We start from the raw sequence: 23732 nt of genomic DNA, 5'->3' as shown, positions 1-23732 counted from the left end.
TGACATTTGATTCCACAGACACGTGAGCATTTGTCCAAGGCACAAAGGGGGCTTGTGGGGGATGGCGTATCGGGGATCATGTCCTTGCTAAGGGACACATCCAGTAAGGGCACCACCTACAGTGGAGACCTTCTGGCCATTGTTGATGTGCTGAAGAACATGACTGAGATTTTCAGAAGGTCCTACTATAGTCCTAGCAATGCAGACATTGGGGTATGTTCAATTCAAATAAAGAATGAATAGAAGAAAGAATGCATTCAACCAAATTGTGTTCTTCATTCTCTTCAGAGTTTTGTTCAGTCCATCAGCAACCTTTTGATGGAAGAGAACAGAGACAGATGGGAAGAGGCACAGCTGGTAAGTTTTTGTCATTTTTCAGTGTTCACTGTGTAATTAAGTTTGAGTATGAATGTGTTAGGGTGTTAGTTGTAGAAGATTACATCTGTTGAAGTTTAGTCATTCTGTATGTTAGTGTTTGGTTTGAGATCAGTGAGAAGCAGCACACTCAGGCCAGATCCTTTTCTGTCTCTGGCTGTCACATGAGAACGAAGCAAGGAAGGACTGTGAGAATATTGTGCAAAACTGTCAGATCCTCCTGACTCAAGTCTACAATCAGGGTGAGGGGGCACTGCCAGTATCTACTGTTTTTTCGTCAGTTGGAACTTGTAGTACCCATCATTTTGCATAGTATTTCACATGTTTTAAATTAATTTTATTAAATACAAATTTTTAATGAAATGTTCATTTGATTTGCAATTCTCGGCCACCAGTGTGAGGTGATGCATAATTGTAAGGGAGATGCAAAAATAGATGCTGAGGAGGTGAAACAGAGTGCTGCTGATGGTGATCTCTATTACTCTTGCTCTCTCCCTCTATATGGCAAGCTTGAGTGCCTTGAGGGCGCCAGCATTTTTGCTTACCTCCCAACTGGCGTTGTATTTGTCACATAGCTGTGATGAATTCCACCCGGTCTCAGATTGTCACAAAACTGAAGCATCTTGCTGTGATGAATTAAGGCATTTATCCACTGAAATACCTCTTCAGTCTTTGTTTACCTTTGGGAGATGCTTGTGGTGTCCATGTTTCTATCACTGAAGCAGAGTTGAATCTTGAGCTTCTAACAACAATGTAATGACCAGCAGCATTCAGTCTGAAAAGAAATTCTGTTTCAAACCATAATTCTTCAATCCAGTATGCATTTCTGCCACACACATTCATAATTACTTCAAATTCCCTTATACAGCACAAAAAAATGAATTACAGCCTATATCAAATGTAGATACAGGATGACAGACCAAGACTGGGATCAAAGGGAAGCTGTTATTTGACACAGCTGTTATATTACTGAAAGACAACCGGACATGGAAAAGCAATGTTGAACATTGACCGGTTGAGCTAAGCATTTGAATTGCTTAGAATGTTGTCAAACATTAAAAGGATTTGTAGCATTCAGCAGAGAAGTTAGTCATTTGTTGGTAGATTGGGTGCCAATAGAGTTGTGTATCAATAATAATCGGTTCACATAGTGATTTAAGATTGTTGATTCTGTTATTGCCTGTAATTGGCTAATATACCTATTAGCCAATATTCAAAATATTGGCTAATATACCTATGTAAATATACCTATCATATACCTAAATATACCTATCAACTGGAGAATTAAGACGTAAAACTGAGACATGCAGCATATATAAACAGCATAGAGTGTTTGAGAGTGCTGCAGAAGACCTGGCAGCAACTCTAAAACAGGAAAGTGGGCGAGTGAGAAAGACAGAAGGCAAGTGAAAAATAGAAGTGTGTGTGTGAGTGAAGAAGTGCAGCATTGTGGGCGCTATGCAGAGGGTCACTGTAAACAGAAGTGATAAAATGTTTGTGAGAGACAGCCACAATCCAATCTGCTTACATACAGTGTAGTGAAATAATATACACTGTACATACACTAATATACATATAAACTGTAGGGTAAATTGAGCTCAAATGTGTGGTTATGAATCAATTTGTGATTTTATTCCTAAAAATTGTGATTTTTAGAAAATTATTAAAAATTGCGCTTTTTGCACTTGTCTGCCTGTTACGAGCTGGACTAGGGGCTCCAGAAGAAATACATTCGAAACGAATTACAACAAATAACGGTAAAAAAACAGGAAAACGGAGAAAAACAAACAAACACTGAAGCAGGCCCCTCCTAGGGGAAGTGCAGGGGAAACCGGAAGTGATGTCAAAGGGAAATGGTAGTGAGGCGGGCGGGGTGGATGGCACGGCAAGCGCAGTCACAAAAAAGGAGACTGAGGCTCCTTTTATTCTGCCTGTCCACAGCAGGAACAGGTGGGCTCAATTTACAATCCCCAGGCACCTACAAACACAACACAAAACACACAACAGAAGCAGGACATAACACTGCCAAGGAAATCTCGTGAAAATTTCAATAATAATGTTTTTATAACAAGACATGGACATCCTCAAAGGTCATCCACAATTATTATAAATTAGAAAAAAATAGAGCAAGTCTGATTTATCAGTGTATCCAAGATTTTAATGCAGATATTCAATGTACTCAGGAGAAATGCCTTTTGAGAATTGTATACAAATTCTAAAAACTATTACAAATGTTTCATTTACACTCTATCATATAGCTACCTTGATAAACGTTAAAGTGTCAGATTTTACCTTAATCAGATTAACAGGTACAAATTTAAGGAACAGGCTATGACATTAATAATACAGTTAGGCTTCACGAGTACCACGGAGGCAGACATACTAGTCAATGCTAATATACACGACATGTTCTACGACGTGTTCTCTGTCTGACAGATGATTTGAATGTAAGGCAAAGAAGGCTCCTACTTAATCAGTGATAAGACTGGCTCTTGTTGATCAGTTGTGCTGCTGGTCTCTCGTGTCGACCCATGATGGCAGGGTGTCATTGTAGCTGATGTTTGAAGAAGTTGCAGGAAGATATACCCTTGGTTCTGGTTTTGCTGCTTGGTTATTCTTCTCCCGTTTCTAATAGCTGCTCTCTTGTATCAAATCCTTTTTTGTTGTCAACGGAATGCCAATTTTATCTGCAGTAGGACCACACCCCAGATTGAGGTTTTAGCCAATGGTGTGGTAGGGTGTGATTGCTTCTCCCCATGACCTGACCGAAGATGAGTTCAATTTGATGATCATTATAAGAAAGTGATATAAGTGTTATACACTCTCACATTAAAAATAGTTGGTAACAGAGACATCATACAGTACATGCCTATTCATTTGCATCATGGAGAACCACATTCCTGTCGATAACTAGAAAACCTGAAGTTAACTAGGTATGTCCTTTTGATATGGTAAATGGGAAATGAAAGTCTATTGTCGCACCAAGTGATATTAGTTTCAGATTATCCAGGAGAATTAAAGAAGTTTTAAGATCAATTAAGAAAGTTTTCCTTTGTTCTCCTGGGCTTTTGGAGGGAAGGCTTAATGACCTCCGCTCCATTCTCCTGGTTAAAGGAGCAGATGATTGTCCTTATCTTAGGTCAACAGAGAGGGCTCTCTAAGTTTTTCCTTTTCCTTTGACCTGAAAGGGGCTTGGCATTATTAGAGTGGTCATTTTACCCGGGTCTGGTGTGCCGTTGGAAGGATGTTAATGAAATGTGGTACCATTTCTGTTTGTCCTACAAAACTGCTCATATACAACTTCTGTTTTCTCTCTCAGCTGGGACCAAATATAAAAGAACTCTTCCGTCTGGTGGAAGACTTTGTGGATGTCATCAGCCTCCGAAGGAAGGACTTCCAGGATACCTATGAGGTCACTGAAAACCTAGGTCAGCTTCTGCTTTTATCTAAGTACATACTACAGTCCCTGACAAAAGTGTTGTCCCTTGTGTACAAATTGACCTCAAGTGCTGCTGAAATATATTTCTAAAGATTGTTTTACAAGAAATGACTAATTTTATTCCCAACAGCTTTTGTAATAATGTCTCAATGCAAAACGAAACTCAAAAAGTATTCTAATATTCAAAGCTTGGTAAAGCCCATTGAGTCAATTTTTGCAAAGACATAAGTGTTGTCGCCTTGTCATAAGAGCTTTACCTGTGACTAATAATGGATCAATTAGGTCTCAGGTGTGTAGAAAAAGAACCCCAGACCTCTGCGAACATGCCTAAGATTCACCCCAAGACTAAAGTGAAGTGAAGTGATTGTCACATGTGATACACAGCAGCACTGAAATTTGTCCTCTGCATTTAACCCATCACCCTGAGTGAGTAGTGGGCAGCCATGACAGGCACCCGGGGAGCAGTGTGGGGGTACGGTGCTTTGCTCAGTGGCACCTCAGTGGCACCTTGGCAGATCGGGATTCGAACCGGCAACCTTCTGATTACGGGGCTGCTTCCTTAACCTGCTAGGCCACCACTGCCCCTATAAGCCTCTTGATTATCAAGAGGCTTAGAAGAACAGATCCACTGCTGATGTGGCAGACACCTTCAATGTGTCTCAGCATCAAGTACACAGGATAAAAAAAAGATCTGAAGAGACTGGAGACATTTTTGACAAGCCCGGGTCTGGCAGACCCCGCAAGACAACTGCTTGAGAGGACCGTTTGTTGGCTTGAAAATCCAATGCCAGACCATTTTCCACTGCAGCAGAGCTCCACGAGACCTGGTCACCTGAAGTCCCTGTGTAACCAGAGTAGTTTGTCGTATTCTGTTTTGAAATGGCCTCCATGGTCGAGTCAGTGCCCAGAAGCCAGCACTAAACAAAAGACAATTGAAAAACTTTGTGGCATTTGCCAAGGCCCACAGCCTGCTAAAAGGATGGAAGCTGGAAAAGTGGCAGAAGGTGGATTTTTCAGATGAATCTTCTGTTGAATTACACAACAGTCATCACAAATATGGCAGGAGACCTACTGGAGCCCGCATGGATCCGAGATTCACACAGAAAACAGTTAGGTTTGGTGCCTTTCTGTTTTGATTAAATATATTTTTTTCAGTGAAAGTAATTAATTTCAATGCATTAAACATCATTTGGTAGGGTTTTAGCTTTGCGTGTGAGCTATTTCTAACACCAATTGATTAATTAAAAGTCAGGATAATAGCAGGTGTTTCTACAAAATAGATAAGCGACAAGACTTTTGTCAGGGACTCTATGTAACCTATTATATGCCTGTCATTTATTGTGATTGTACAACAGTTTACATGTTATTTCTGGCTTTCACAGAAGATAATTAAACTTTAGATAGAAGATTTATATTAAGGTTCAGTGATTAAAGATCCACTTGGACATTATTTATTTGTTTTGGGATTCAGTCTAGGGATTGGTTTTATATAGGAACACAAGTAGAGAGCTTGCGAGGAGCAGAGGTGGACCTCTTCCATTTCATCTGATCAGATCAGTCCTATCGGAAGCTGTCCACTGCCATGCTGAGACATTAATTCCAAGACTCCTATGGATGGTCAGTAGAGTCTTGTAATTAACTGTGTCAAATGCTGATGAGAGGTCCAGGAAGATTAGGACTAGTGACAATTTTGCTGCTCTATCAGCATGGAGTTTTTTATTTTAAAAGCCAGAAGAGCAGTCTCTGTGGAAAAATCAGTTTTGAAACCAGACAGGTTTGGATCTTGAAGGTTGTGAATAGAATTTATTAAAAAAGAACACATTTAATGTTTAGCATTTCTGAAGAATTCATTGTTTTGGTGTTGTTGAATGTGGAATTGAATCGTGTTTGCCAAAATGAGGAACATTGATATTCATCAATCGTCATACTCTGATTGACGTATTGCAGGTCAGTTGAATTAAGAGATAATTGAATTTTTTTAACTCCTTTCTCATCCTCCATCTCACTATGTCATGCGAAAGAAGGAAAAGAAGAAAATGCACACACATAATCACAAACATACACAGAGGGTGGGCATCAGGCTAACCTGTGGAGGCGTACAGAGTAAGGAATGGGACATGTTTACTGCTGTCTGGTGGAAAACATCCTTATTTAACTGCTGACCTCCCTGTCTCATATATTATTACAGACGCATGCATACACATACACACTTGTGACCTCTCTCACTCATACACAGAGAAGCAGAAACAGTAGTTTAAAAATGCTAAAAGGTTGCTTTAAATATAAGGAAACCTTCTAGTTAAATGGTAGAAACCTCAGCTTTAAGGTAAAAAAAACTTGAAACCTTTAATCTTTTAGTCCATATTTCCTAAAGATCCACAGAACTCCAGAGACACTGCCCCTGTAACCCCTCATTGTAACCCCTTAAAATAGACTATTCATGATTGAGGAGCTATGTTTAATGTTGGCTGCTAAAAATGTGAGACCCCAGGGCAATATGAAAGAATGGACTCAAGTATATTGAGTCTGTTGAGTCGGATACTCAACATATGTGACTGCAGGCCAATGCAACAGAATATTGGATTATAGTGCAGCACTTACTGCAACAAATGCCAGAAAATGACTGCATTTCATATTGTGTAATATGTGTGAAAAAAAATGTTGGTACATTCTGTATTTGGAAGACTGTAAGAAAATACAACTGTTTGTGCCATATCTGCTTTAATGGAGGTTCTCTGTTTACTACACTGTCCAATTTTGGGATTTTAAATTATTTGGGGAAATGGTTTGCATTTTAACCAATAGGATAAAACATACCAGGTGACAAGGAAAGGATCACAGTCTGCCTAGTCATGATTATCTACTGAAGTTCCACAAAGCTCTGTCCTTGGATGACTACTCTTCTCCTCATGAACTAGATCACTCTGATATCACATTCTACTATCATTGTTAAACAGATGATACTCAGTTCATCTTCTAATTTGCCCTTGACCAACAAGTTTCTACTGTGTATCTCAAACTGCCTGGTTAATGTTTCCTCTTGGGTGACGTCCCACCACGCTGTACATGAAAGGGAATCCATCACCAGGGCAGGGCTTCAACATTCCATTTGAGACCTCTGTTGTTGGCCCTTGTCATTATCCTCTTACCTGGTCATGCAGATACTGCCTTTACAACATCAGACAAATCAAACCATTTATTACCAATGCTACAGTACTCCGTGGTCATTTGTTGAACTTTGTCCGCTGTGCACCGTGACCTATTTTCGCACAACCAATAGAATCAATGCGGGCGAGTGTTCTTTCTGCCACTTCGAAACACACGCACAAAGCAGGAACGGAGTGTCCAGAGACACACAACAAATCCTGCGTCACTCGCAACACGTTCGGTGTCAAGTTTTCTCCAGTGAGCAGAAAAACGGTCTGTGTTCAGTCCACGCTCACCTGATGCTATAGATGTCTGAATCAGGCATTTTTCGATTAAATTAGATTTGTGCAAAAAATGTTATATCAAACTCAAAAACAACGTTGAAATGTAAAATAAGAGTCTGGAATTTTGACAACTTAGCTTATATCTCGCTCTTTTTCATCTTCGATTGTGAGACTTTCAGTTACGGTGCTGGTTTTCAGTTTCACTGCTATTTTTTCTGTTGCTCCGCCTTCTTTTACCCAACTGTGGACCCACCATCTGAAGGAAGAACATGAAGGGTCTGGAGTATTGTGGATAAGGTGCCAGACCAAGGCAGGAGCTTTGGCGGTCTGATCCCCGGACAAGGAAACTGGCTATTGGGACATGGAACGTCACCTCTGGCGGGGAAGGAGCTTTTCAGAGGACCTGCTCTTGTGGCATCCATAACCTCATCTTTTAGCCTTCCTTATGCCTTAATATGAATGATTTGTGTGTGGATAAATCATATTTGCCAAGTAAGGATAAAATATGAGTCACTCTGAAAAGAGCCAAACTTCCCATCACAACTCTGAAACCAATCACTTCAAGTGCACAGCAGTAACAATTTGCATTCATATATGGAATGAGATTTATGCATACGATCAACAGCATGATTAACCAATTGTAAGTACTGATGTGATCCATATGTGATCGCTAATAGCTGTTTCTGCTCTGCGTGTCCTTGAAGCCCATGTATCTCGCAGTGATAAGAGTTTCAAGGAACAGAGCTGTCACTCAAATACCTGCTGGCCAATGAGTCGAAGCCCCGGCTACACGAGAGAATTGTGGCGAAAGTCCAACCGTATTCTCAGGCACGTAAACGTAAAACGCGCTGAGCAACTGAAAAGCAAAATTAAATTGTAAAAACGTGCAGTGAAAATAAAAAGATCTAGATGTAAGCAAAAACATAGTCTGTTCAAATTCCAGCCTCTTATTTTACATTTCAACATCGAATTTTTGTTTGATTTTTCATTTTGTTTGATTTTAGTTTTGTTTAAAAATTTTGACACAAATCTGATTCCATATTTTTGTGGCGTCAGGGGAGTGCGGACTGAACACAGAATCAAGGGTCCACAGAGGTGTACGAGACCTTAAGTTTTGTATTTCAAAACACCATTTGACTAAGTAAACAATTAATGGGCTGCATGATGATGCATCGATATCAAGGCACTGATAATCGTAATCGAACTGAATTGTGATACCAGTGAAGGCTCACACCTCTAGCGCACACTGTACGGTCCTATGGAACCTGATTTCACACACTAAACTAGCAACATGAACATATCATAAGCAGAACATAAAGAACCCACATCAGTAGTGATGCTAAACAAAGCAAAATGTGCTGCTTTCACCATTTGGTGTTTGCTGACCGATCACAAGCTTGACCCGTCCCGTCCCATCCTGACCTGACCCGACCCAAGCCCAACTAAAATGATAAAGGTCAAGCACAAACCAAACCAGGCTTTGGTCAAGAATTACAGCTCTAATAACCTGCATTTATAGAATACCGAATTATATTTCAATAGCTGTGGCGCATAGATTAAAAGTGTAGATTAAGTTAAGAGAACAAATTGTCATTGTGAAGCACAGCAAGCCCAGCACACAACGAAATATGTCTTCTGCATTTAACCATCACCCTTGGTGAGCAGTGGGCAGCCATGAAAGGCGCCCGAGGAGCAGTGTGTGGGGACGATGCTCAGGGGCATCTTGGTGGTTTGGGATTTGAACTGGCAACCTTCCAATTACGGGTCCACTTCCTTGCCCACTTGGCCACTCACGTATTGCTCACCCTCATCATACGCGGTAACATTTTTTCTGCCCCAAATGGTCATGGTTTGTGTAAATATGCGTACATTTTGCTGTCAAGTTTATTTCTATTGATGCATAGGAACAGCTGTATGTATCTTTAAGGTCCCGTGTTGTGCATATGCAACATTATAAAGGAGACCACAGACATTGACTACAAAACAGTGATGATGAAGCACGTCAGGCTGGAAAAATGTAATTTTAATTTATACGTTGGTTCCTTCACAGTATTGAGCATCCACAAACGTCCAATGTCTGGCAGCACCGACATTAGATTTCCAATGGATGGCTGGAGGGGGATGGTTGAATGGGCGCGCACCTCAGTGGACCGGATCAACATTTCAAAATACATCATGTCTACTGGGACACCAGGTAAGAGAGTTCAACTGAAGATATGGCTATCCCCAAAGGACTTGTCTGTGTTAACAGCCCATCGGGATTAATATCTAAACAGATGACTGCCTTCCTTTTGGTGTTCACTTTAGAAAATGTCTTTTGTCATAAAATTATAGAGGTAGTCTAGTGTCTTGGATTTCAAACTATGACACCAGACTGTCTCTAGTGGTCATAACCAGGAGTCTCTGAGATATATTCACAGATATGTGGTTGTTTAACTGCATTGTAGTTACTCTGAGAATATTTGCGCATGCATTAATTAATTGCGGTGTTTGACTGGCCACAAGGAAGCTGTCATTGAACACTTTTATGCTTTGGGGATCAACACAGCAGACAACAATGTGCATTACAAAAAGATTCAGCAGCACCAGCATTATGTTTTTTCTGCAGTTTCTGCTACGCTAGCCTTTCAATTGGATCAAAGGCCAGCCTGAAATGGCCAGTCTGAATCAGAGAGTCTTTTTGGCCTGCCCACAACCCTGTAGCCAGTGCAATGATTTTCCTGCCTTGGACAACTTTCGAAAAGTCCTGACCCAAATGAGCTACAGTTTTGCTATGCCCCATGCTATGACCCAGCCGTCTTTCCATTACAAGTTGATCCATATTCTTTTTTCGGCATCCAACTTTGAATGAATTAAAAGAATACACACATGAACACACCCCAAATACACTAACAACAAGTTACAAAGTTTTGTATGGAAATGTAAAATTACAAAACACATAAGCAACTGATAGAGAAGAAAGTCATGCAGGGGAGGAGCTACATGATGAAAGAATGGACGTCTCTGGCCTCCCCATTAAAAAATCATGCTCAACACCTGGAAGGACATACATTTAAAAGAATCTTTAAAAGATACTTTCTTTCTCTGTCTCTCTCTCTCACACACTCGCACACACACACACATCTGTGCTGTAATGTTCCCATTTGAAGTCCCCTGAGGTCACCCTTCTTTTCCATCTCAGTGGCTTGGTCCATATGTATCGACAGGCTAGCATGCTTCAGAGAGAGTTGACACACAATGAGCCTAAGGAAACACACACACAGTTCCCCCTTGCTGCATACTCAGCTGAAGCCCTGGAGCTGCATATGTGTTCACACTCATGCTATCAGAGTATAGGCCTGGCGTGTGTGTCATGAGCGTGTCTGTAATTGTACAAGCAGATGGGACTGTATCAGTGAGTGTGTAAGTGCGTGAAATTGTTTCTGTGCACTGCCCCTGGCCCTGAATCCTGTCCTCTTCTGTCAGTTCTACGCTTCTCATTTTCAAATTTCGTTTCGCGTCCCCCCAGTTTCTGCAACCTCACATGATGTTCTCTGACCCCTGAGAACTGTACAAGCATGTATGTTTGAGTAGATAAATGTGCATCTACTTTTTTGTCTACTGAGTTTGTACAGCTAGTCAGCTGATTTCTCCTGTACATCTATTCTACATGGCTAGCATTTAAAATATATATAACTTTGTGTGTGTGTCTGTAGATGCAGATGACACTTCGGCATTCGTCACTGGAATTGTTCTTTACAGAAACCTCGGAAGCATCCTGTCTCTGCAGAGGTGTGAGAATTTCAGGTTTCCTTTTCTCTGTTTTCTCTCTCATCATTCACTTCCTGACTTTAATCTGTCCCATCATCCCTCCATCTCCTCACACATCACCAGCTCTTCAGATGCACCACCTCTGGTATTTGGTTTATTTGTCCCTGATGTGTGCTTCAAATTTCTGATTTGATTCTGCACAGTTGTAATGGAAACATGTTATGCCATTTGTCTATTTTCACCATAGTTATGTACATCTTGAATTTTCTGAAAGCAGACAGCAGTGATTTATTGTAAAGCTGGTAGTCACTTATATCGTAGCACACACATATATAACATATGTCGGAGTAGGGGATTGTGCAGCCGGAGTTCATTCCAGCTCTCCCACATAAAACCTGCCTTATGGTTGGCATCGATTATTTTCTTTTTCTTTTTTTATGTTTAAGAAATGAGATGCATTTGAAGAAGTGATTTCCTATGACACATACTTAGTTAGATGGAGAGGGTGTCTGTGGTGGGAGAGAGGGCAGTCTGGTCGCTGATGGCTGTGAAATGGGATCTCGTCCCAGTGCATTGTGGGTGTGTGCTATCCAGTTGTTCTATGTTTGCTTTCAGGAACAGCACAGTCCTCAACTCCAAGGTGATTTCTGTAACAATCAAGCCCACACCAAGTGCAATAATGGGACCGGTGGAGGTAGAGTTCTCCCACCTGTACAATGTGAGTATACTCTACCACTGTCTAACCCCACCCTTAATGCTTATGTAGTGTTTTCTGTTTCTCACTCTGTCTCAGATGAACAATATTCTACAGAACTAAAACTAATTTAACTAATTACTCTACTCTGGGATAGTTTATTAAACCCTGTCTTGCTTCACTTTTGCTTTGTCCTGTCAATGTTAATGGTTAAATGGTGGACAATATTGCAACATACCAACATGTTGTGTAGAGATTTCAGTTGCATCGTTACTGCATGATTTATCACTGTTCCAATACATGTCCTTCTCTGTCTGTCAACGAGCTTTTAAAGAATATCATATACGGTACCCACCACACTGTACGCCTCAATTCAAACCCATCTTCTGTCCTCAGGGCACCACGAATCAAACCTGCATTGCCTGGGATGAAAGTGACAGGTAAGTGGTCACTTTTATCAGTGTCTTTTCCAATTTGTCATGTGTGACAAGTGGTCAGTGGCTCCCAGAGGCCAGAGGAGGGGCAGCTTCAGTAATAGGTTCTCTGACCATGATGAAGCCAGTGTACAAGACAGTGCTGTGTGTGAAAGATAGTAACTTCAGTGGCACTGAGGCTGAAGAGAAACTGTAGTAGAGGGACAGAAGCTGTGTTCAGCACCCATTAATTCCATTAAGTCAATGAATTAAACAGATAATAAAACATTTAACACATAAGTGTTAAATGTTCATATATTAATATTATATTTTACAAAAGGTATCATAGAGGACACTTTGTTAAATTAATTAAACAACATTAGTGTGTAATAAAAAATATTTTTAACATGCCCAGAGTACCCAGTCCATGTCTTTGTTCAATGTTGTAGATGCTGAGTTATAAGGATCTGATGATAATTTTTGTTACTGTGTTACCTCCTATCAAGACCAATGTTTTTTGTGTGTGTTTTAATTTGCTGAATATTAAAAGTAATTTGTTCACCACCTGGCTAATGACTCAGCAGAAGCTTTATACACTGAATCATCTGTCTCTGTAATTCCATAGTCCGGCTCACAATAGCAGCGTTGTAGATGTGACTTTGTGAAATCATCAGTATAAAGGATAGAAGGACACAGTTTGGCACAGAAAACAAAGACTTGACCCCTGAGCCAAGCAGAGAGATTACCTTTGTGGAAACTGATGTCTGCTAATAGATGTTTTTGCATATTTGAGTCAGACCTAGACACAGGCGCACATCAGTCAGTGAGCTGAATCAATCGGTTCCAGATTAATAGTATATGAGGTAGAAAGATGAAAGGGATGTGTCCTCTGCATTTAACCTCTTGTGCTCCTATCTGTTGTCCCCATGAACATGAACATATACTGATTCCTCATGTACCACAATCTGCTTGAACGTGGCTAAGAAGATGTACTTGTCAGATTGTTTCAGCTCACATTTCCCCAGATTCGTCTTGCCTTGTTTGCAGACCTTTCATTTTAATTCCTTCTGTCTGGGTGCATGCTATTTGGGTTACTGGTCTGTGTGTGTGTCTTAGTGTTAGCTTCATGAGCATTCTCACCTCCATTTCCTGGAAGATTATGAAGTCCCAATAATTGATCTGTTAAGAAGATCAACAGTGTGGTTCTGATTGGCCAGAACTTACAAACAAATGTTTGTAAAAGAGTGAGTCACTTCAATAACACTTCCCTTCTCTACTCTTTAATCATAGCCCAACTGACCTTTATCTGACAGACATGTCCAATAGCTCAACTCAGGGACCAAATGTGCACCAAGGCTGATTCACAAGTAGAATCTTCTTCGTTTTTTTATAGCTTGCTACCTTGCTTTTCTAACCTAAATGTATGGTCTAAGAATTTAGACTTTCAATTTCATAACCGATGAAATATTACATAAATACATTCAGAAATTAAATAAAAGTTGTTGTTTGATAGTACTTCTTGAAAGGCATCTGGTCTTGTCATAGTTAAAAAAAGAGAAATGGGTGAGAATGGATGGAGGATAGGAGGACAAAAGACCATTTCTGGAGCTCATTGCAGTATGGGGTTGATATTTGCATTTAGATGGATAAGTACACTTGTGTTAGTGTGAGGGGAAAATACCGACCACATGGGCTGTACCAGATATAGAGGGGAAAAGAAACTGAGAAGACACTCAGAGAGGAGGTGACACAGGACGGCGGAGAGACAATGATTGGAGGAATACAGGAGGGGCAAGTGGAAAGTCAAAAGACACTGGGTGGGGGAAGAAGATAGAGGGAGGACATAAATATAATCTAGACAGAATGGGAGGGGGTGGAAACATGTTGAAGGAAAATTAAAATCTATTTTGGACAGCAGATGTGATTAATGAGTTAATATTTGGGAGAGAAATTGGAATCCAAGGAGGCATCAAAGACGGTTTTGTTGATAACAACTGAGGGATGTGTCTGTGTTTCAAAGTGTGATCTCTTTATACGTTAGTGTGCGTTTTGATGTTGTTTTCCTGCTTATGTGATTCATTTGCTCCCTTTCTGAGAATTCCCTTGGCTCCCTTTCCTGTCCCTAGCGTTCTCGTTTCACTGCTACCCAAATGATCCAATTACACAGCAGTGTGCCTGTCTCTATGATTGTGTGGTGGACAATGCCCTAATCTTATCATCTGCACAGACTACGCTGACTTACAATATATATTGGATTTTGTTCAGGAACATGCAAATGTTAGTGCTGTCAAATTATGAAGGCCTTTGCCCCTGAAGGCATGTGCGTCTCTACCACCTTCCATTTATTTGTTAAGCCCCTTGGTATGCTAGAGCCTAGTGCACTCTGGGTAACCCTGCTGATGATGTTGCAGTATAGAGCCGGTGCACTATGGGTAACTTCAAGTGTTTGTCTTGTGTTGATAGGATGAAAAACATGGACAGAAACGCACCGGTTTCGCAAATTTGCTTCCCTTTCTATTTATTCATTTTATTGTCACATGTGATACACAGCAGCATAGCACACGATGCACACAGTGAAATTTGTCCTCTGCATTTAACCATCACCCTGAGTGAGCAGTGGGCAGCCATGACAGGCGCCCGGGGAGCAGTGTGTGGGGACGGTGCTTTGCTCAGTGGCACCTCAGTGGCACCTTGGCGGATCGGGATTCGAACCGGCAACCTTCTGATTACGGGGCTGCTTCCTTAACCGCTAGGCCACCACTGCCCCTAGTTTTTTATGTATATGTTGTTCTGAGATTTAAAGCATCTTGTTTTATTCTATTTCTGTTGTAAAGTTAGTTATTTACTGGGTGATGTTGTGAAAGTCACCATGAAGTTGCATGTGCACACCAGACTGAAATATTCCATCTCACAGAGCCTATTGTTGATGTTGACCTTTAAGGGAAAATCCATCCCTAATTGTTGGAAAGAGAAACAGTCACACAGTTAATGATTATTGAATTGTGAAGGATGTTCTGTCCTGGTGTACATAAAACACAATAATGAAGCAGTAATGGGGCAGCTAGCATTGCCACGGTTTTAACTGGAGAGTGTGGTGGTGAAAAAGAACACTCACCTCATGCTTTATATGGAGATGCACGTCTGTTAACCTGTAAAACTAAAAGCCAAGTGGCACTTAAACCAGGCAACTCTGGGCAACAATACAGCTAGTACTACGACTGCTACAACTTCTTTAATAATACAAATCATTATAATAATAATATTAATGGACGAATTAATGAATGTCATCGGTCTATGCATACAGAAATTGTTAATAAATCAATCAATAATACGATGTATATGCATACAATGTGTGTATGTATGTATGTATATATATATATATATATATCTCGCCGTCCGCTCGAGCTCCACCATCATCCCCATTTCGTCGGGAGAGAAACGCGGAGCGGAGTGTCGGTGTAACGTCGCATCCTCCTCTCTCTCCCCGCAGCTCCTCGCTGCTGGGCTCCTGGTCTCCGCGCGGATGCAGAGCCGTGCCCCTCGACGCCTTCCGGACCAGATGCCTGTGTGAGCGGCTCTCCACCTTCGCCATCTTAGCGCGGCTCAACACCGACACGGTAAGTGCACGGTTCGCGATCGGAGACGTGGAGGGACGTTTGCGGGTTTTGGGGGGATATGGGGGCATGATTGTCAACAGGCGCGCGCGTCCCCCTCTCTCTCCTCTTCCTCCTCACGCGACATGCCAGCGGGATGCGCGCACGCACACACACACACACGCACACACACGCACACATACGCACACATGTAGTAAATTACAACTAAAGCATTTCAGTTCTCTCTGAGGCTCCTCTTTTGTTTCTTCCGATTTGCATGCACGATGTGTCTTGCACCAGAGGGTTGAATTTAGGAGGAATCTGAGACCCCGGCAGCGCCCAGACTGGCCAGAATCAAAACAATACTCCTTGTAGAATAAAGGGTCGAATTTTCATTCACTTCCATTAATTACTATTAGCCTGGAAACTGCCCCAGAAGCCATTTATTCACCAGTTGCCCTGGTAACTGCATGGACAGTGGAGGCGCTTCTTAAAGTCCTGTAACACCGACTTCGTGCTGCTTGGTGCACATACAAAACAGCAGCCCTCCATACATAGACACACACACACACACACACACACACACACACCAGTCTCCGAGCTGAAATAATGTGATGTGTGTGCATGTTGCAGGTTTCTGGCCTGCATTAGCATGCACCAACACATGTGAGAGTGTGTATTTGTGTGAGAGCCAAGGCCTGGAAGCGCCGCTTCCCTCGCGTCCTGCCCTACCTGGACAGATGGCAGACGATTTGCTGAGTGTCGCAGTGTGTGTCCTATATGCCTTGCGGGAAACATATTGTGGCAATTGGAGGCATTGCACTCACTGCCAGGGAGAGGAGAGGGGACAATGGCGTCTCAGTCTCCTGTTGTCGCAGGGCGAATCGGCAGTGCGTCTGACCCACTGTCTGCATCTACCCTCCTACAGCCACGGAATGACAAAGAGGCCGTGAAAAATTGAGCCCCCTCCCCCCACGCTGACTTCACGCTTTGCTCTCTTTCCATGTCTTCTTCTGTTCTGCTTCTATACATTTCCTGCCTGGGATCAACCTACTACAGTTGCAGCTCAGCACAGAAGCCTAGTTTAGCTGCAGTGAAAAGACGGACGAGGGAGATCTTGCTGCAGTCTTCTCCACCAGACAGTATTAGTCCCCCATTTTTTGCAGCTGAGGTGGAAATTGAATCAGTCTAACAGGATAGGAACACCGAATCCCTGCAGGGACATCGGCAGCATGGTTTTATCCACAGAGGGAATGTTGTGTAACCATAGGTTATAGTGGAACTGCACCTAATTTCACAGGGGTGAAAAAGACCACCATCAGTGTTGCCAGATCCTAAATGTTGAAGTATAGTACCAGCATCTTAAAATGATCGTATTTTGAGAAAAATTATCATACACATGCAATTTCCATTCTGACGTTGCTCAGAAAATCTGCTTCAATAACACATATTATCATAGACTGTGTGTATTATAGTGTATAATGCAACATTTGCCTCTGGGCAGAACAGTGCAGAATGGGTCCCTACTCTGAAGAGCCCAGATTATCATTTACACATTATAAAAAGCGAGAGAAACTCCACCATGCAAATCCCTGCTTAACCACTTTGTTTTTGTGCGTCCCCACGTGTTACATTGTGCATTGAATGGCTGTAACAAGCCAAGGATGTCTTCGCAGCCAGATGAAAACAGAGATCTGTAAAAACAGAAATGAACAAAACTGTCTGATTTATAGTTTATTGAGCTATAATTTGCTCTAGGTAGTGTATTTTCCCATTAGATGAGCTCATCAGTTTTAACATAATTTCATTCTTTATTTCATCATTCTTCAACCAGTTATTATACAAGAGACTTTGGAATGGACGCATGGTACCAGAACCTGGTACCAGTATTCCAGAGAATTTTATCATTTTATGATTGTGTGATTTTTTTTTTTTTTTTTGAAAATGCACCTCACTCTCCACCTCAGCAGCAAGACAGCCCAATCCAAATATAAAATAATTGTCATTTGTTTTGTGGCATCATGCAGGCTTGTGGACTAATATGAAAGTGAAAAAGCAGATGACTATGTTGCATTTATCCTGACATGAATTGTTAATCGGATCAATAAAACACAAGCATCAATGCATACTGTACTGTCATTGGTGTGCTGTGATCTGGTGGTGGAAAGCTCTTGTGCTGATATCTACTAAGACAGCACTTGGAATCAGTTATTTTGACGAAACCACATTGTACCTGTCTGTTATTAACAAAGTGTAATGATAAGCATCCATCTAGAACATCCATCTAGAGATTTCTGCTTGGTTCCTCATTAAGTACAACACATGTGTTGAGGAATAGTGTTTGATAATATGTGATTTGATGAATATGTAATTATGCCACTACTTGTAACCATTTTATGTTGGTACTTGGCTGCTTTTCACTCACAGGGAAAGGTTTTTGAACCTTTGTACCACAGCATGCATTTGCTCCAGTTCAGAGAGCAGTACCACTGCAATCAAGGATTTATCATCAAGGAGTGCAGTGCACAATGCTTGCATAACAGTAGTAACCCCACATCAGATCATAATGAAGTCACCCCCATGTCATGCTGGTTTGGTTTCCAGCTGGGAGACAGTATATTTTTGGTTTAAAATGCTGTCAGTGCAACGTTGCTCTACTTCTGCAGGTGACTCCAGCCGACATTATGAATGTGATTTCAAGGCTTTGGCATACTCACAGCCTGTGATTGGCTTTAGGGCAATAAGAGTTTGCTGTGCTGGTGACCAGCAGCCCTCATTCTGTCTGCTTGTAATCTCAGGACTTGCTGCAGTGCTGATTATTCCCAGCCATTTAATTAACTTTTGCTGGAGCAGACATCCAACCACAAGACAAAGCAGGCTATAAAATCAGCCAATTATCCAGCTGTGTGTGTGTGTCTGTGTCCCCATGAGTGTTATTTTCATGGTATAACCATTGTATGTAAGCAAGCAAGGTGTTAGCATGTGTTAATAGCTGTAAGTCCAGCATATTAATTGCTGCAGAGAATTTTTAATGCACCTTGGCTAAAATATGGACTGTGTTCATTGAAGGTGTGAATAGTCACTGTTTCCTCTCACAATTCGATTCCATTCTGATTATCAATGCACGATTGTTGATGCATCATGATACATCCCATCAAATTTTCTTGTTTACATGGATGTCTAAACCAGGCATTGTTTTGCCGTTTGTGGTGTCAGGTAGGCCTGTAATGATCACAAATTTTGCTGGATGATAAATTGTCCCAGAAATTATTGTGATAAACAATAATATTGTCGTTGAGAGGCCATTTTCAAATGATGTAATGATAACGGCATATTAATTAATACATATTAAGTCATACTAATATTACACCCTTTCAATGATCAAAAAACATAAATTTCTAATTAAGCATTTAACACTGGGACAAGAAGACATTTTTAATATCCAAAGAAAATAAACAAAACCCCATGAACAATTAATAAAATTGACTCTCAGTCTCTGTTAACAAATGCACCTAACAAACATTAAATAAAATGGATGAAGTCTCTGTAAACAAAATCACCCGTAAAATATTAAATATACGGCTCAGACAGGAAAAACAAGCAAAACTGGCAGTTAGGACCTGTGTAGACAAAAAGTTCAAAATACAGGTGCAGCCGATGAATTGTGAAAATGCTAAATAATAATATAATAATAAATAATGAGGCCGCCACAGTCACTACCGGCACTACTTCTTAACGCGTATTTTTTTATGCCACCGGCAGAAAATCACCAAAAAAACGTCATTGTATTATAACTGATTATGTTCTACACTGCATCAATGCAGAACTGTCCACGTCTGCATCACTATGCAGTGGTTATTTCATCCCCAGTGTTTTTATTCTTTTGCACCACAATTTTCTTGGGTCAACCCATTTCAGTTATAGTAAACCAACTGCTTTTATCAGTACTGCTCCATGCATTACAAATGAAGGAGTGGTGAAATGCTGGGATGCATCAGTGCAGTGTTGAGTCAGTAGAAGCCACCAGGCCCCTCCTGCTATGTTGGGGTCGCTGCTTGCATGCTGTCGTGCACCAGTGGTAGGCAGTGTTTTATCTGGGGGATTCATGACAGTCGTCTTGCTGCACACAATTCACTGCTGCAGCATATTAGAAACCTAGGGCTGGTAGTAACCTAGTGGGTAACACACTCGGCTATGAACCAGAAGACCCAGGTTCAAACCCCACTTGCTAACATTCTGTCCCTGAGCAAGACACTTAACCCTGAGTGTCTCCAGGGGGACTGTCTCTGTAGCTACTGATTGTAAGGCGCTCTGGATAATGGCGCCTGATAGATAAAGTAAATGTAAATACAATTGCCTTGTAATTTGTACAAGCATAGTTGTAGACATCATTTAGCACTAGCAGGTACAGTCATGCAATTGGCAAAGCAGTGCCCATCGTCATGCTGTCACCATGGTAACCAAGATAATGGCTCTGCTAAAGAAGAGGCTTAGAATTGGTTTTCTAGGTTTGGGAGCTGTGTGTGAGTGTATGTGCATGTGCATTTCACCTTCAAATAACTTGGTCCTGATGGACAGCAGCTGCAGACACTAAAAATCCCGCATGCATATCTACCTGTAAATTTGCTGACGATAGTTGCATTTGCGTGTGATTTGGTTGTATGGATGTGCTGCTTTACTGGTATGCATGTGTGTGTCATGTGTGTGCTCTTTCAGAACATGGACAAAGCGCAGTTGCCATCAGTTACACTGATTGTGGGCTGTGGGGTCTCCTCCCTCACTCTTCTGCTGCTCATCATCATCTATGTGTCTGTATGGAGGTGAGAAAAACACACACACACACTCCCATTGTCACACTCACATGTTAGTCACACACTGAAGCATTTGTTAGCTTTTGCTCCTGATTCCAGTGTTTGCGCTCTGCTGCTCTGCAGGTACATTCGCTCAGAACGTTCTGTTATCCTCATCAACTTTTGCCTCTCAATCATTTCCTCCAACGCCCTGATACTCATTGGACAGACTCAGACGAGGAACAAGGTAAGTGTCACCCATCACAACATCCCTTACCTCTCAGCTAAAGCTCCCCTCCGGCTATAAAAACCTGGGTCTTGCGGCGGTTAGCCTGCCTCTCAGTTCTTCTGAGTCTTAGGGGAGTCTAGACTGCCAGTCTGTATAGCTCTGCACTGATACTTCACACAACCAATACACCGCAACATCACAGTGTACACGTTGCCTTTTTATTTCTCTTTTCTGTCCGTTTTATGTCTTTCTATTCTCCTCTTCCTCTCTTTCTCTCTCTCAGGTTGTGTGTACTCTGGTTGCAGCCTTCCTACACTTCTTCTTCCTGTCCTCTTTTTGCTGGGTGCTGACTGAGGCTTGGCAGTCTTACATGGCTGTGACTGGGCGGCTCAGGAACCGCATCATCCGTAAACGCTTCCTCTGTCTGGGCTGGGGTGAGGCCTGCCCATATGGCTTTCTGCTCCTCCTTTCTGTCAGTAGTGTAATAATGGATTTAAGTGACCGTAGCTGTTGTCAAATACACTCTCTACCCAACATACACAACACCCACCACGTTTCGGTCACCACTGTCATCCGTTTTACTAAGCAGTGTTGCTTTGTTCTCTGTTGTCTAGGTTTGCCGGCACTGGTTGTGGCCATTTCAGTGGGTTTTACCAAGGCCAAAGGATACGGCACAGTTAACTAGTGAGTGGTTTTCCTGCCTTCCTGGTCACATGACTTGTGTTTTATTTATTTATAATACAATAAGGATTCTGTTAAACTCTACGGGTTTTTGGTTTTAACTGATGCTGATGGTTTTATTGCTTAACTTGAGGCTAGGTGAAGATGACCAATAAATCAAACTTGCCCCATGTTTACGTCAGAACTGGCTGTGGCTGCTCTGCCTGTTTTCAGTTGGTTTTGTAGCAATGTCAATTTTTAAAGATATCTGTATTACCTGATTGTTTCATCTGGCTTCAATTATTCATAATTTCCTAATAATGTCTGTTGATCTCATTCACTGAGCCAGAGGAATATTGATAATTTAGTCAAACACCACAGCACCACCGAGGTCACAAGTGGTTTTAAAGGTCCCATGACATGAAAATTTCACTTTGTGAGATGATTTAACATGAATTCCCCAGCCTGTCTATTGTCCTGCAGTGGCTAGAAAGGCGATAGGTGTGGAGCGTCCTATGGCCATTTTGCTTCGCCATTCAGAGTGTGGCAGCTCAGATGGTCGGATCTAGAATTTGGCCCCTTATGTCGACATAAGTGGAAACCTCCCCTTTCTGATGCTTTTTCCACCCAGACAGGAGAGGACATCATTTTTCACCCCCTCCTTAAAAAACATTGCCTTATTATTTTTATTAATCGATAAATCAGATTAAAAAAGAAAAGCATTCATTTCCAACCCTTTTTTCAAAAACAGAACTAAAATCTTTAGCAAACAGCTCAAGGAGAACATGTTGCTCCTTGAGGGGTTATAATAATAATAATAAAATAAAAATGGACTAACACAAAAAAACACACTTGTATGCTTTGCATCTGCCAAATATATAGACTTTTAAAATAAAGTGCCACCTGAGATGGTCAGAACTTGAACTCTACACTACACTGCAGATGCACACACTCACAGATGAACACACTCACAAACTCTCACACTGAGACACACACACACTCACTACTTTTGCACGGATACATTTCATTGCAAAGCAAAAATGTGAGCTAACATGTGAAATGATTGTCATTGTGAAACACTGCAGCACACGAAATGTGTCCTCTGCTTTTAACCTCACCCCTGGTGAAATACAGTGTGAAAAGGGAGCTCTGACCAGGTGTCACGCGTGGCGTAACAGTCGTATATTTGTGTAGCGCTCCTTTAAATGCACTAGACGGATCTGGCCCGGTTGTGATGCAGCTTTTCTTTTTCATCTCCTGTACATACAAATAGTGTACTGTCCCCCTGTCAAGTAAGAGCGGTTTCAGCCATTTACCCGGGTGTGGCGGACTTGAGGTGCTGTGAGCGTAATAAAGAGAGTGTTATGGAGACCCCAGCGGTGGTGTGAACTCACTCTTCCAGGTGGATCTTCTTTCTCTGTAAGGTTCACTAGAGTTCCCTCCACGACACAGACCAAACACATTACAGTGTGTAAATGCACACGTGATGTAGGGACGTGTTGAGCACGTTCACGGACCAGTTGGCATCAAAGTGAAGTGATTGTCAGGCACCCGGTGTTAGAAATGCCGTTGAAAGCTTTTTTCATAAAAACGTGTGTGTTTAGCCTAAAACCACGCGTTAAATTGCAGCCAAATTATGGCCCATGTGACCTTGTATCTTTCCTCTACCTCCACTCTTTTTTTTTTTAACTCCGCCCTGTCTATGAGCCACAAAACTCTGCAGGCATCAGTGCGTGAGAGAGAAGGAGTGCTCCGCGCTCAACAAAAGTTTTTTTAATAATCAAATGTTTCCATGTCACAAGACACAACAAATCAATTATGACATTTGTTGCCAACTCTTTTAGTAATTGATTTTAATCGCTTTAATCGATGCGTTGTTGCAGCCTTAATTATCTTTACCGACTGTCATGGCTTCCAAATGTGTGAAGCATTGCAGTTGCTCGGTGGTTGGATGTAAAAATGATCACCAATGTTTTTTTTTTTTAGTGCTGTCACGCAAGACTTTTTGAAGAACCAGAGGGTTCGTAGACAAACGTAGACACAACATCCTGTCTGCGCCAAACATTGTGGATTGTGTATGGTGGGACTGGATCAAAGTGGCTGTAATTCTGCACCATGGTTGAATTTCGGAAAGAGACTTATTTAGTATAAGTATATAGTATTAGATATAATTAGGGGATCACTAAGGCCAATATAAAAGCAAAAAAAAATGTCATGGGACTTTTAAAACAAATGAGAATGGAGAGCCAAAAGACTAAGGTGATGTAATAAACACAATCTACAAAATCAGGATATTACAGTTGAATGAGAGAGAAACAAGAGAGCTGTACAGTGAGCTGAATGAGCAGTCTTCTCTCC

The 23732-nt window shown here is 41.5% G+C and overlaps 1 protein-coding gene across 7 annotated transcripts in view; it reads left to right on the top strand.

Annotated features, from left to right (window-relative positions):
• adgrb1a (adhesion G protein-coupled receptor B1a) overlaps positions 1-23732 on the top strand; it is a 95556-nt gene that overhangs the window by 55717 nt on the left and 16107 nt on the right. For 5 of the 7 annotated variants that reach the window (XM_028975073.1, XM_028975072.1, XM_028975069.1 and 2 more), the window contains 11 exons: positions 10-213; positions 289-357; positions 3695-3803; positions 9296-9439; positions 10941-11016; positions 11611-11713; positions 12086-12129; positions 15593-15719; positions 20412-20515; positions 20630-20732; positions 20998-21398. In XM_028975073.1, the coding sequence (XP_028830906.1) occupies positions 10-213; positions 289-357; positions 3695-3803; positions 9296-9439; positions 10941-11016; positions 11611-11713; positions 12086-12129; positions 15593-15719; positions 20412-20515; positions 20630-20732; positions 20998-21398 (1484 nt within the window). The remainder of the gene's footprint in view (positions 1-9; positions 214-288; positions 358-3694; positions 3804-9295; positions 9440-10940; positions 11017-11610; positions 11714-12085; positions 12130-15592; positions 15720-20411; positions 20516-20629; positions 20733-20997; positions 21399-23732) is intronic. The other 2 variants (XM_028975074.1, XM_028975068.1) reach the window with 2 other exon arrangements.

The sequence above is a fragment of the Denticeps clupeoides genome, chromosome 4, assembly GCF_900700375.1.
Source record: "Denticeps clupeoides chromosome 4, fDenClu1.1, whole genome shotgun sequence".
NCBI lineage: Eukaryota > Metazoa > Chordata > Actinopteri > Clupeiformes > Denticipitidae > Denticeps > Denticeps clupeoides.
The sequence above is the reverse complement of the archived record's forward strand: the minus strand, read 5'-3'. Positions and strand labels throughout refer to the sequence as shown.